Below are 14,807 nucleotides of genomic sequence, written 5' to 3'. Positions count from 1 at the left end.
GTGGAGAAGGATAAGCATACACAACATCTGCTTGGAGTGTACGATTCCCCCAGGCAGAAGAAATACCTACTGTGCCCATCTTTCAGGAGGATTAGTCCATTACAGGAAGGACTGGGCTTGAAGGCCGCAGGTTTCAAATTGGCCATTTGATAAACCCTGTTTAGGAGGGATTCTGTATGGGGGAGGTTGTAAAGGGGAGTCTGACCAACAAAGTTCAGTCCAGATGGTTGCTGAACAGACAGAGATGGGAAGGGGTTTTGCAGATTTGCAGAAGATTTTGAATTTCAGCCTGAGCTAAGAACTAGCAGGTTGGACACTCCCCAGATTGTCTCGCTCCCATGGGTACTAAGAGGGAATCGAGAGATGGCCAGGTCCCCCTTTATGCTCTTGTGTGACAGCATGAGGTAGCACAGGATGTATGTGCGGACACAACAGACACTGCTAATCAAAAAAATCCAGTCTTGTATGGATGAGGTGCATGTGCACCTACAGTGGATTCCACACTGACACACATTCAAAGAACTGTATTTGTTGCAGCAATTGAAAAGAAAATCCCAACCCCTACTTAAGTATGGTTTGTTCTATACTCCTCTGCGAGGAGCTGTCCGTCCTCACCTACTTCATCACTTGTGTACTTTTCGTCTTTCAAGCTAACTGCTTACGACAAGTTTATAGAGGTTAGCAATAATCAACTGTGTAAAATTTATCATTGCAATGGGAAAAACTCCACTTTAGCCCTAGCAAATCTTTCAAAGGGTATAGTGGTATAAACTGCCACCTTGGCATACTGTACAGCAAACCCAACACAAAATCTATTGCATAATTCATTATTTAAACAGGATCTACATTGGTAGCATGATGAACTGCTCCAGCTTCCATCTTCTGTCAAAATATAAATGATTTCAGTTTAGAGATTCAATATTAAAGTTACAGTAACCTTGGTGTCACTAAATCTGCTATTGGATGAGTATTAACTGCCAGTAAAAAGCAGCCAATAAACTGGCCAGTGAAAGGTTTTGGATTTTCAGGGGAAAGAGTGCTAATTTCATTTTAGTGTGACAGTACTACATTTCTACCTGTATGAAAATTCCTGTCTTTTTTATAAATTGAAATTACAGTTGAAATAAAGAGGGGAAAAAAAACCACTACCTTCTGTTCAGCAGATTATGCAATTAATATTTGTAGTTATTAGCCATCCAGCCTGAAGGCAACTAAAGCATTCTTTTAATACCTTGCTCCTGACACACAATAGCTACTTATCACTAGTCACCCCTGGCAATACCTACTGCACAGTTCCAGAAGAATTAGCAATGTTTTTCCCATCCATTCTTTCCATCTTCTCTTATTCCTTTAATTTAGTAATTTCTTTTTTCCTCCCCCACAACTGGGCACTTTCTACTCTGCTGCTCAGATCCACTGGTAGTTTCAGAGGGCCAGGTTACACATACTCTCACACTTAATCCATATACAGTGAGCATAAAGTAATTTCAAGAGTTTACTCCAGCTGTAATTTCAGTTTTATTTGTCTGTAGGGTATGTTTATACAGTACATATCACAAATAGAGAATTAAATATGAAAAGCCTAAATAAACAAAAAGTTTATTTAATATCTAAAAAGTACTGATACTGCATTTGATTTGACACTCAGGTTTGAATACTTCTTAAATTAAAGGGACAAAGGCAGGTCAAATTTGGCCCCATGTGAAGTAAAAGCAAGTTTTTCAAAATCTAAGATCAAGATAATAGGTCTCTCTCTCTCTCCCCCTCTCTCATTTAATTCCCATGAAAAAAAATTATTAAGTGTTCCCCGATACTGTGTGCAATCCCAACAGTGCAACACTGCCCTAGTGCATTCTGAAAGGTAACTACGAATTAGCTAGTCTGTGTTCATTGTCCACCTTGAGAAAAATGCAAAAATAAAATATCTAACTTACACAAAAATAAGTTTTAGTAAAAATTCTCAGCTTTAATGGTCTAATGCATTAAACAGAACAAGACATTAAATTTATTCTTAGATCATGATAGTGTCCCCTTAAGTTTTCAAGGAGATCACAAATCAACAGACTTTGGAAAGGGCATTTGTTTTCACATGACATGATTTTTTTCAAGCTTAAACATTTTAACTAAACATGTTAAATAAAACAGAACACTACAGCGTACACAGAGATGAATTGTTTATGCAGATCTTATAATGTACAGATGATGTTTGTTTCCCCCATACAATGACACTACACTTAATATAAAACCCTGATACTGCAAACATATGCACACAAGTCCCATTTAAATCAATGTGACTAAGTTGTGTGTAAAGTAAGGCATGTGCATATAAGTGTTTGCAGGAATTAACCAAACTGTTACAGTTAAGTGAAAGGGATTTGCTCTTCACCTCTTTAAAAGTGTTTTGTTTTTAAAAAGGCCTACCAGGAGATGATGGCCTCCTACAACTAAACAACACTTCCAGACATTGATCTTACAGTCACAGTTTGAGTACTTATCTACAGGAAATATTTAAGGTATTTTGCTATTCAGACAATTCATGCATTAGTCAGTGATTCAGTTCAGATAAAAATTCAGTTTATTGTCAATGAACAAAACTAGCCCAATCCAGCAATTCCTTCTTCAGGCAAATCCCCTCACTCATTTCAATGAGGGTATTAGCTGAGTTGCATAATTGGGGGTGAGTCAATTTGTAATTCTGATGTGTAAAAAAAAAATGTATATAGTTTTCTACAAAAATAGTTTAGTGAGATATATATATATATATACAAAAATTATAAAGGCTGTTTATACTGTTGAATATGGAGAAACTCTGAAAACAGAACATTACAAGTTGCATTCTATTTTGTAATATAATTAAAAATTTTGACTGTTGCAGTTTTGAATATTACTCAATCCTTCTTTCTAAAAGATTAGGCATTCAGTTCACTGTGCCAAAACAAGATCTGGTTTTCTGTTCACAGATTTATAGGCCTACAGTCTTTAGTCAGGGACAAAAAAAGCCATGTGGTTTTACCCTGAAAAATTACTTCATAAAAAATATCATTATGGGATTCTATATGTATTGTGTCTTACTGGTTTCTGTAAGAAGTTTGCTCAGTTTCTTGGGGGTTCTTTCTTTCTTTCTTTCTTTCTTTCTTTCTCTCTCTCTCTCTTCTAATAAAGCTCCAGCCCCACAAACTCTTTCTGGGCTCCAACAATAAAGCTGGATACCTTCCAGCTGAAGCATTACCACCAGGACTACAGGTTCTGCATGTAAAGAAAGCTAAGTGACTAGTTACACCTGTCTATGGCTTTGAATGTAGCCAGGATGGGCAAGGAATGGAGTCCCTAGTCTCTGTTTGTCAGAGGATGGAGATGGATGGCAGGAGAGAGATCACTAGATCATTACCTGTTAGGTTCACTCCCTCTGGGGCATCTGGTATTGGCCACTGTTGGTAGACAGGATCCTGGGCTCGATGGACCTTTGGTCTGACCCAGTATAGCCATTCTTATGTAATTTAAGTTTGTACAGGTGTAGCCAAGGACATAATCTAAAGAAAATGGGTTTTCATAGGTGTAGTTCAGGGCTTTATTTGGCTGGAAGAACCTCTATTACTGGTAATGGTATTTAGATAGAAAGAATCTAGCTTGCATGTCAGAATCCACCATGAGTTTGCAGGCTTTGCAGTTAGACAAAACATTTTTTTTTACCTGCAAATTTGAGATGGAAATTATCAAAAGACTATGAATATGGAAGCCTCCAACGTCATTTTTACGAAGATATTTTTCGGTATAGGATTGCACTTGAAAGCTAATTACTTTAGTGAAATTTTTACGTGAGTAAGATTACAAGTTTGGGCTCAAGTTTGATATTGATCACTGGGGGAAGAAAAAAAAATCATTGCTCACAGCTCTTGTTAAACTATACCGAAAACATATGCATTAAAAAAGAAATATCATTAAGACAATGCATTTAATAATTAATTTTGAGGATAATAATATGTTACAAACAGTTTTGAAAATATTACAAGTAAATGTGTAGTTTGTTATACACCATACACTAGTCTTCTTTCTGCTGTGTCTCAAATCGTTCCATTAAAGCCCTAAATACGTTTCCTGGTATTTTCTGATGTCTGTCTATTAAAGACTGGATTGCAGCCTTTGCCTGTTAAGAGAAAAAGAAATTGCAAGGAAATTAACTGTTCTTTTTATATTACACTAGTTGGAATACAGTAATTCATAGAATAAATTTTCATCCTACTAAAGATTCCAGAATTCAGGGCGCAATACCTACTTTTAAATTAAAACCAGGGGAAACGTGCGTGGGATCTTTTACAAAGAAACCACTTACAATTTATTCCTTTACAGATGCCAATGATCCTTGATGTATCTACCTTTGATAAGTAAATATACGAAGTATAAATGGCAAAGCACCAGTGAAAAGTACATGCTCACTCACCTAAGTGTCTAAACATGTAAAGTTTCCATAAAAATATAAAGAAATTAAGCTAATGATGTCTCATAGCTATCATAATGGGAAAGTACACCTATAGTACATTGTTTATCTGAAGATTTTAGGCGATATCCGAACCCTTTTGATTAACTGGTCAAGTTGTCATGGGAGACAGTCCAACAGGTTTTGAAGGCTCCATTTAGGATTGGAGGAAATATGGGCAGGCACTAAGTAAAAAAAATCAAAGTCTGACGTACAACTCCCTTAAATGACAAATAGCAAGCCTCCCTTTCCAAATCCCACTAGCTTTTCAGCTTTACAGGACTAGTGCTTTAGGCAAACCATAGGGGGAAAAATATCTGAGCTTTAGTTAGATGGGATTCAAGTAACACAGTCAAACATTTATCAGCTATGTCATCTTTCAATAAATATGTTCAAGGAGAGCAAACCAGCTAATGAGACCAACCAATTTGATACTGACACAGTCAAAAACTTTCATGAGATAGTGAATGATCTCCTTTCAGAATGCTTATTTTATAAGTACATATTTGAAGAACTTCTGATTATTGACCTAAAATCGCCATTGCCTGCACCATTCATACCTGCCAGTCAGTCCACCAAAGATCTGAGGGCCTCCTGTACTCTGCACTCACAAAAGCTAGTCATAATTATGTGAACATAAAACAGTAATAGACCATAAAACAGAAAAAGATGACTGAACTAGTCATCTATGAACATACTAAATTTGAAGAGCTTGTGCATGTTGTGTGGTTGTAGGTCAGACACTTAAGATGACAAAGAACTAGAATGTGTAGCTGGAGGCGAAGAGATCACTTCGCTTTAATGTGATTTTACTTCCTGTTAACATCCATAATTCTCAGTAGCAGATCTGGTGCGTTTAACGTTTTTTAGCAGCTTTCTTTTACATAAGCCAAGAAATAGAGGGACCTCTCCTTTGGGACAAATGTAATGACGTTCATGAACAGGTAACTACAGCTATTTTCATCAGACTAGAATTCACACTGGAACTTAAGAAAAGCTGTCATTCTGATCCAAATAAACACCACACACTGTTTCAAGGGGCCTAGAACCTATTTCTGTGCCAGAACTTCCTTACATCCATTTCATATATTATAGCTATCAGCATAGGACAGAAGCGGTATCAAGAATCAAACAATGAAGAAATCTATCATGAATTCTGACAACATAAGACAGGGATGTAACAATTATAGATGTGTGTTAGAGGGCCTCGCTGCACTATGTAACACTTAATTAGCATACTCTACGATAAAAATCACTAACTTGAAAACAAGTACTTCCAGTACCTATATATACAGTAAAAGCTGTTTTATCCAGCACTTCACCAACCAGAAAGCTCTATAAACCAGAATTTCTGATCTTCATTGTAAGTCCAGTTTATACTCCAGTTGGCACAGGGCCAGCAGTCTCTTGGGGCATGGGAAGGATGTGAAGCGCAGGCTCTGGAAGGGAGTTTGGGTGTGGGAGGGGGCTCAAGGCACAGGGTTGGGGCACAGGAGGAGGCTCAGGGTGCTGGATCAAGGGGGTGCCCACCTAGGCAGAGGCGCGGCAGGTGGCTCTGCGCGCTGGCTCCGCAGCTCCCATTGGCTGAAAACTGCAGCCAATGGGAACTGCAGGGGACGCGCCTGTGGCGGAGGCAGCACACAGAGCCACCTGCCGTGACTCCACCTAGGAGCAGCTGGGACAGGTCGTCGCTTGCAGGGAGCCACCCGAACTGAGCGCCCCCAGGATCCAGCACCCCACACTCCCTCCCACCCCACCACACCCAAATTCCCTCCCAGAGCCCACGCCCCGCACCCCCACCCTCTCCCCAATACACCACCCAAACTCCCTCCCTCTTAGTTAACCGGCATTTTTCATTTACCCAACCCCCCCAACATGTTGGATAAAACAGCTTTTATTGTAATAAGCTTCCAGGATTGTCACTCTCTCCTTATGTCGCTCTGAAGCCTAGAGTTTCTGCTGAGTCAGTGTGAAGGGATAGAAACAGCTACAAGCATGGTGGATGGATCTCTTTGTTTAGAATATCACCAGTTTCAATCCTCACTGGGATTTGTGGTCCGTTACTGTCCAATTTTTAAGTTCTCAGCCATTTTGAATTTATGAATTACACCCATGTGATAGCCTTGCCAAGAATCCTCTGCTGCTGTGATATCACCACCCTTACTCTATAGGTAATTTGCATACAATAATTTCATAGGCTGTCTGAGGGATACTGCATAGATGGTGGATCTCTTGGCCCAACAACCACAGTTCACTAGGTCCAATCATCACTGTGATTCACAATCTCTTACTGTCAAATTTGTGAGTTCTCATCTATTTTTTATTTATTTATTTTTTTAAACACTCATGGCTTCATGACAGCAAGGACTTTCAGCTACTAGTATTTTAAATCTTAACGGTTTCAATATTGCAAGTAGAAAATAAACCCCAAACCTTACCTTTCCAGACAGTTCTGCAGCATTTATATTTGGATCATATGGAATAGGATCTCCAATGTATGTACGAAATTTGACTGGAAAATCTCCATATAGAGGAACGAGTGGCAATCGAAGACGTTCATATATCAACCTAAATAATCCTGTTTTTTAGTTTAAAAAAAATATTAATTTGCATTTTGGGAGGCAGTAGATAAATTAACTTGTAAAGTACAAGACAGTTACCTTTTCCATAACTGGTGTTCTTCGAGATGTGTTGCTCATGTCTATTCCACAATAGGTGTGTGTGCTTGCCAAATGCACCGGTGCCGGAAGTTTTCCCCCTAGCAGTAGCCGTAGGGGGGAGCACCCCCCGCAACCCCTGGCACAGTATAAGGGGGGCTGCGCTCCCCACACCCTCAGTTCCTTCTTGCCAGACCACTCTGACAGAAGGGAAGGAGGGTGGGATGTGGAATAGACATGAGCAACACATCTCAAAGAACTCCAGTTACGAAAAAGATAACTGTCTTTTCTTCTTTGAGTGATTGCTCATGTGTATTCCACAATAGGCGATTCCAAGCTATATCTGTTGGAGACGGGTAGGAGTTCACAAGTTCTCAGGACAGAGTACCACCCTGCCGAACCCGGCATCATCCCTGGCCTGGGAGACGATCACATAGTGCAAGGTGAACGTGTGAACCGAAGACCAAGTGGCGGCCCTACAAATGTCCTGGATGGGGATGTGGGCCACGAAGGCAGCCGATGAGGCCTATGCCCTCACAATGGGAGGCAGAGGAACCCCCGCCAGCTCATAACAGGAACGGATGCACGAAGTGATCCGCTTTAGAAAGCCGCTGAGTGGAAATCGGCTGAGCCTTCACATGCTCAGCCGAGGTGACGAACAGTTGCAAAGACTTTCTGAACGGCTTGGTCTGCTTGAGGTAGAAAGTCAGAGCTTGCCTCATGTCGAGCATGTGGAGACTGCGTTCCTCACTAGTTGCGGGAGGCTTGGGGCAGAGGACTCGCAGAAAAATGTCCTGACCCATGTGATAGGCGGAGACCACCTTCGGAGGAACGTGGGGTGTGGGTGGAGCTGGACCTTGTCCTTATGAAAAGCCGTATACGGTGGTTCAGAGGTTAGGGCCCTGAGCTCAGAGACCTGCCTTTCCAACGTGAAAGCTACCAGGAAGGCCACCTTCCACGAGAGGTGAGACCAGGAACACGTGGCCAGTGGTTCAAACGGGGCCCCCATGAGACGAGCCAGCACCAGGTTTAGGTCCCACTGTGGAACCAGGACCTTGGAATATGGGTAGACATGGTCCAAACCCTTAAGGAACCGGCCGGTCATAGCATGGGAAAACACTGTGTGACCTTGCACTGGGGGATGAAAGGCTGATATGGCCGCCAAGCGTACCCTGACTGACGAGGGCGCCAGTCCCTGAGCTCTCAGGTGCAGGAGGTTATGAAGGATAAGCTGGATCGGGGCGGCCATCGGGGAAACACCCTGGCCTGCCGCCCACCTCAAAAACCGAGCCTACTTCGCCACATAGAAGCGGCAAGTGGAGGGCCGTCTACTTTCAAGGAGGACGCACTGAACCTGTTCCGAGAATGTCCTTTCCTAGCCACTGAGCAGCCATGCTATAAGATGAAGCGTTGCTAGGTTGGGATGGAAGAGACAGCCCTGGTCCTGAGAGAGCAGGTCTGGGTGGAGCAGCAACTGCCACGGCAGAGCTACCGCCAGCCTCGAGAGGGTCCTGTACCAGTGCTGCCTGGGCCATGCCGGGGCAATGAGGACGACCCTGCATTTGTCCTTCTTTATTTTCTCCAGGGCCTTGCTGATCAGAGGGAATGGGGGAAAGGCGTAGAGGAGCTGGCCTGACCAGGTGGAAGGCTTTTAGGTAGATGTCATGGGCTATACAGACGTCCCACAGACTGGGGCAGAGGATCGGGCCCCGCCTTGCCCGTTGATATAGAACAGGGGTCGGCAACCTTTCAGAAATGGTGTGCCGAGTCTCCATTTATTCTCTTTAATTTAAGGTTTTGCGTGCCAGTAATACATTTTAACTTTTATTAGAAGGTCTCTCACTATAAGTCTATATATTATATAACTAAATTATTGTTGTATGTAAAGTAAACAAGGTTTTCAAAATGTTTAAGAAACTTCATTTAAAATTAAATTAAAATGCTGATTTTATGCCGCCGGCCCGCTCAGCCCGCTGCCAAACTGGGGTTCCGTTCACCTAGGCCGGGACCCCGGCTGCCAAGAGGCTGGCAGCCAGAACCCCAGACCAGCAGCGGGCTGAGCAGGATCGGCGATTAGGACCCCAGACCAGCAGTGGGCTGAGCGGCTCAGCCCACTGCCGGTGTGGGGTTCCGTCCACCAGCTCTTGCTAGCCCGCTGCTGGATCCCAGGGATCCCAGCCCTGCCCACATAGAGTGGGTACCTATCTTTTCCCTGGTTCTAGGGCATTCTCTTCCTCTCTCTCTGCACTGAGCTGAGGGTGGGAGTGCACAGAGCACAGGGTTGGGGGTGAAGGTGCAGGCTGGGAGGTTGGGGTGCAGGGTCTGGCCAGGAGCTAGAATGAGGGAAGGGGCTCAGGGTTGGGACAGGAGGTTTGGGTGTGAAGTGGTTACCAGGGCAGCTCCCATTTGGTGCGAGGGGTACAGATGGGAATGTGGGGGTGGTGCAGGAGCTCCTGTTTGATGCTCGGGCTGGGGGTGGGAACATGGGGGGTGCAAGAGGCAGGGCATGGGGTGGGGGGGGGCTGGGTATGTGGGGGGAGTGCTGGACTCAGGGCTGGGGTCATGGGGAGGTGCAGGGGTCAGGGCAGGAGGCTAGGGTGTGTGAGGGGGATGCAGGGGTCAAGGCAGAGGGCTAGGGTCGTGGGGGTGCTCCCAGCCCCCTGCCCAGAGCGGCTCACGGCAGGGGGCTGGAAGGGATATGCCCCGATTCCACCCCCTTTCCCCAAGGCCCCGTCCCCACCTCTTCTCCGCCTCCTCCCCGAAGCAGCAAGCGCGCTGCGGCTCCGCTTCTCCCCTTCCCTCGCAAGGGCCATCAGCTAACCGGTGGCAGGGAGAGAGAGGAGGAGGGGCAGGACCCCAGCATGCTGGGGGAAGAGGCGGGGGAGGGGGGGACCTTGCCTGCCCTGCAGCAGCAGCCAGCAGGACCAAGCTTCTTCACCCTGCCCCCGCGGGGGCGGGGACGGGGGGTGGCGGAGAAGAGCGGGCCAGGGCGGGCAGGATTTTTAATGGCATGCTGCTGCCTGCCGGGGTCCCGGCCTGGGTTCGGCAGCAGGCTGAGCGGGGCCGGTGGCTGGGACCTGGCAGGCAGCAGCGTGCCATTAAAAATCGGCAAGCGTGCTATAGGTTGCCAACCCCGATATAGAACATCAAGGCCGTGTTGTCTGTGAGGACCCTGACTACCTTGCCCTCCAGGTGCGAGCAGAAGGCCATACAACGCCAGTTGCACCACCCTGAGTTCCTTGACGTTTATATGAAGGGGTAGGTCTTGTAGAGACCACAGGCCTTGGGTCTGAAAGTTCCCCACATGGGCCCCCCAACCCAGGTCTGACACGTCAGACACCAGCTCCAACAACGGGGCCCTGTCCCTGAATGGGACCCCTTGGAGCATGTTGTTTGGGGCGGACCATCACTGCAGGGAGGTGATCACCGAGTTCAGCACGGTGAGGACTTTGTCCATTCTGTCCATGGCTGGGAGAACTGCGAGGCCAGCCAGAGCTGGAGGGGCCTCATTCTGAGTCTGGCGTGACGGACCACATCTGTGCACACAGACATGTGACCCAGTAGTTGCAGGCAAGCCCTGGCTGTCGTCACCGGGAACCTTGTGACCGAGTCAATGAGCCCTTTCAGGGTCTCGAACCTGTCTGGTGGGAGAGAGGCCCTGGCCGACGTTGCATCCAGTAGCGTCCTGAAATCCTATGCGTTGGACCGGGACTAATGTGGACTTGGGCCTGTTTGATAAACAACGCCAGGGCAGTATATGTGGACAGGAGGAGAGCCACATGATCCCTCACCTGCAACCGGGAGGTGCCTTTGACTAGCCAGTCGTCCAGATATGGGAATATTTGGACCCCCTGGCGTCTGAGGCAGGCCGCTACCACCGCCATACACTTTTTAAAGACCCTGGGGACAGCGGACAGACCAAACGGTAGGACCGTGAATTGGTAGTGACTCTATCCCACCACGAAGCATCTGTGCCCCTCGAATACGTGGATGTGGAAGTACACGTCTTGTAGATTGAGAGCAGCGTACCAGTCCCCGGCATCCAGGGAGGGGATAATGGAGGCCAGGGAAACCATGCGGAACTTGAGTTTCACCATATAGTGGTTCAGGCCTTGCAGGACCATGATGGGCCTGAGCCCCCTTTGGCCTTCAGGATAAGGAAATACCGGGAGTAATACCCCTTGCCCAGGAACTCCTTGGGCACCGCCTCTATAGCTTTTAGGTCCAGGAGCCACCCCACCTCCTGCTCAAGCAGAGCCTCGTGAGAGGGGTCCCCCAAGAGGAAAGGGGGCAGAGGGCGGTTGGGCAGGGAGGAGGTAAACTGAAGGGTGTAACCTCGGGAGATGGTGTTGAGGACCTATCAGTCCGAGGTGAGCCGCGACCATTCCAGGAGGAAAGCACACAACCGATTGGAGAAAGGGAGCTTTATTGGGGGTAGGTCCATGCTGAGAACTGGCAGGGTACCCCCGAGCGTCCCGTCAAAAACACCTTTTGCCCACCTGCTTGACCTTAGAAGACCCAGGGCCAGGACTGCCGTTGCAGGTGCTTTCTACAGTCCTGCTGCTTTTCATGGGCGGCCTTGTACTTCAGGAGGGCGGCCTGGGCGGGAGCCTGCTGCAGCTTCGGTTTTGCCGGAGGAGGGACATAGATGCCCAAGGTCTGGAGGGTTATCGGGAGTCTTTCATGCCATGCTGCCTTGTGTCTGTTTCCTCAGCAAACAGAGCCTTCCTGTCGAAAGGGAGATCCTGAATTACAACTGCGCTTCGCTGGAGAGCCCAGAGAGCAGAAGCCATGATGCCCGTCTCATGGACACCACTGAGGCCATGGACCATGCAGCCATGTCCGCTGCATCCGAAACGGCCTGCAGGGATGCCCTTGTGGCTGCCGCCCCTTCCTCCACGAGCGCCTTAAACTCGTTCTTATCGCGCTCCTGGAGGGAGCCCTCAAACTTGGGGAGGGATTCCCAAAGGTTAAACTCATAGCGATCCAGGAGAGCCTGATGGTTTGCTACTCGTAGCTGAAAGCTTGACAATGAATAAACTTTGCTCCCAAAAGTATCCAGCCTCCAACAGTCTTTGTTCTTGGGGATCAGGGCTGGTTGCCCCTGCTGCTCCCTGTGGTTGACTGACTCAACCACCAAGGAGTTGGGCGTCGGGTGGGTATACGGATACTTGTGTCCCTTCGTGGGTACAAAGTACTTGCGCGCCGCCTTTTTAGAGATGGGAACCAATGAGGCTGGAGTTTGCCACAGGGCATTTGAAATTCTTGCCACCCCTTCATGGAGTGGCAAGGCCACCCTGCCCAGTGCTGAAGAGGACAGCCCATTGAACACAGAGTCTAAGGGCTCTTCCATCTCCTCAGCCTGGAGGCGGAGGCTCGCTGCCACCCTTTTTAGGAGGTCTTGGTGAGTCTGGTAGTCCTCCTGTGGGACGGAGGAGGGCAGGGCCGCAATCAACTCCTCCAGACGGGGCGAGGCCGGTGCGGTGCTTTGGGTGTCGTCCGGCACCAGAGGATCCAACACCTGGTCAGACTCCGGGCACGGTACCGAAGACACAGGTCCCACCGACCTTTTTTCTGGCGGTCTAAAAGATGGATGCTGACAGTGCTTCCGAGGCCCCTGCCACCAAGCGAGCCCCCACCAGGGGCTGCGCCGGAGGCCACGGTGCCCACTGGTACCACTGGGCCAGCCACGACACTTGGTGCACTTGCACTTGCTGAGGCACTGGCGGGGCCAGCTATTCGGGCTGGCTAGCTTGGCCTGTAGACGGGCGGCTGTGAGGGGAGGCTGGGTTGGCGTATGATCCGCTACTGCCTCTGGACCAGTGCCGGGATCTACATCAGCCACGGGACCGTGATCTTGAAGCAGAGGAGTGGCACCGATGGTAGTAGCTGCTCCGCGAACGGCCTCAACGGGTGGACCTGCGTCGGAGAGACACCGGCGATCGACACCTGGTTCCTTGGCGGAGACATGGAACGGGAGTCTGAGCAGGAACGGCGTCGATGATCGTGCCGCGACCGACTGCAGTATCTCCTGCGAGACGAGGACCGTTGGCGGCGTCTGCCATGGTCCCGTTGATATTTGCTTTGCGAATATGAGCAGTGCTGGGAGTCCCGGTCGGACAGCACTCATCTGGACAGTCTGGGCAGTGAGTGGTGTCGGGAACATTCCCTTGACTGAGACTGGTACCGGGCCGGTGGCGACTGCAGTGATCCCAGCAGCAGCTTGCCTCTGGAGTGTCGGGCTGACATCGGCAGAGCTCCAGGCACCGGCATGGACATGACATCCCTGGCTGCTTAGAGGGCTTCGGGCGTAGATGGCATCTGGACATCAGGAGAGGACTGCTCCGGCAGGGCTACTCCGCTCAACGTGAGTCAGAGGCCTAGGGCCTGATGGGCATAGAGGACTATCTGACATGGGCCTAGCCTCTGTCCCAGACTTCCCTTGGTGCCACTGCGAAGAGGGAGTCTTTCCAGTCCTCTTGGTGTGCCCCATGGTTGGGGAGTGGTGCCGACTGGATGATGGTACCAGAAGGTCTCCACGTACTGACGCCGCTGTGCCGGGTACCAGTTCGGAGTGGCGTGCTGGGGTCGGGGCCAGCATCAACTCCATCAGGATGGCCCGGAGCCTAATGTCCCTTTCTTTTTTTAGTCCGGGGCTTGAAAGACTTGCAGATCTTGCACCTTTCACTGATATGGGTTTCTCCCAAGCAGCGCAGACAATCCGTGTGTGGATCGCTCCTTGGCACAGAGCGCCTACAAGAGCTGCACGACTTAAAGCCTGGGGCACGGTGCATGCCCTGGCCCAGGCTCAAATGACTAACTAAACTAACTGAATTAGCTAACTGACTACAGGTACTACTGAACAAATGAGTTCAGGGGACAAGCTGCAGCAAAGCTGGAGCTGAGCAGTTCATTGGCGGCAAGAAGGAACTGAGGGTGGGGGGAGCACAGCCGCCCTTATACCTCGCCAGGCAGGCGCCGCTCCAGGGGGGGGGGGGGGGGGCGCTCCCTCCTACGGGTACTGCTAGGGGAAAAACTTCCAGCACCGGTGCACGTGGCGCACACCTATTGTGGAATACACATGAGCAATCACTCGAAGAAGAACCCAGGCCTCTGATCTCAGGTTCCCAAATGAACAATAGTATCTTTGAAGTGCTATTCTACCCTTGATCTTCACTTTGTAAAAATGGAAGAGTCACAGCCAAAACAAGAATAATCTCAACCCTCTGCTATGATGCCTGGAAGGTAGTTTTTTACAGTTCTCTTCTGCCAACAGCAGAAGGTAATCCAGTGACTGCCACTGTAAGGACAAGGAGAGCTACTTTAGATGGGAGTTCAGATTAGTAGATAGCCTCCTCAAAATCCTGTGGAGGGGGGGTATGACTGGAGGGAAGAAAGGGTGCAGACAGGACAGCAATCCCTCCCCTGAAATATCTAACAGGAGAAAAGGAAACAGGCACCCCTAGGAGACCCTCCTCAATCGATTTGTATCAGGGGGGATGTAAAATATTTATTTTTAAAAATCTTCAAAACAACTCCCTACCAAACTAAAATGCACACGTGCACACACACACCCCTACCTCTTCCCCCTGGCCCCCAAAATAGGAGAAGGAGAGAATGAACCACACATGATAGATGTTAATCACATTGCATAACACACTACTGAAAGATAATAG

At 48.2% G+C, this 14,807-nt stretch overlaps 1 protein-coding gene and 1 long non-coding RNA gene across 4 annotated transcripts in view; one reads left to right on the top strand and one right to left on the bottom strand.

The window, feature by feature from the left end:
• Positions 1-14,807, top strand: part of LOC144930200 (uncharacterized) — a 49,933-nt gene that overhangs the window by 25,549 nt on the left and 9,577 nt on the right. The gene's annotated exons all lie outside the window — the stretch shown is intronic.
• LOC140906700 (DGAT1/2-independent enzyme synthesizing storage lipids) overlaps positions 1,495-14,807 on the bottom strand; it is a 42,822-nt gene continuing 29,509 nt past the window's right edge. For 2 of the 3 annotated variants that reach the window (XM_073331142.2, XM_073331143.2), the window contains 2 exons: positions 6,913-7,052; positions 1,495-4,144 (listed from right to left, as the gene is read on the bottom strand). In XM_073331142.2, coding sequence (XP_073187243.1) covers positions 4,040-4,144; positions 6,913-7,052 — 245 coding nt within the window. In that variant the 3' untranslated portion in view covers positions 1,495-4,039. The remainder of the gene's footprint in view (positions 4,145-6,912; positions 7,053-14,807) is intronic. The other variant, XM_073331144.2, reaches the window with a different exon arrangement.

This window comes from Lepidochelys kempii, chromosome 2 (assembly GCF_965140285.1).
Source record: "Lepidochelys kempii isolate rLepKem1 chromosome 2, rLepKem1.hap1, whole genome shotgun sequence".
NCBI lineage: Eukaryota > Metazoa > Chordata > Testudines > Cheloniidae > Lepidochelys > Lepidochelys kempii.
This window is presented reverse-complemented; position numbering and strand designations above follow the sequence as displayed.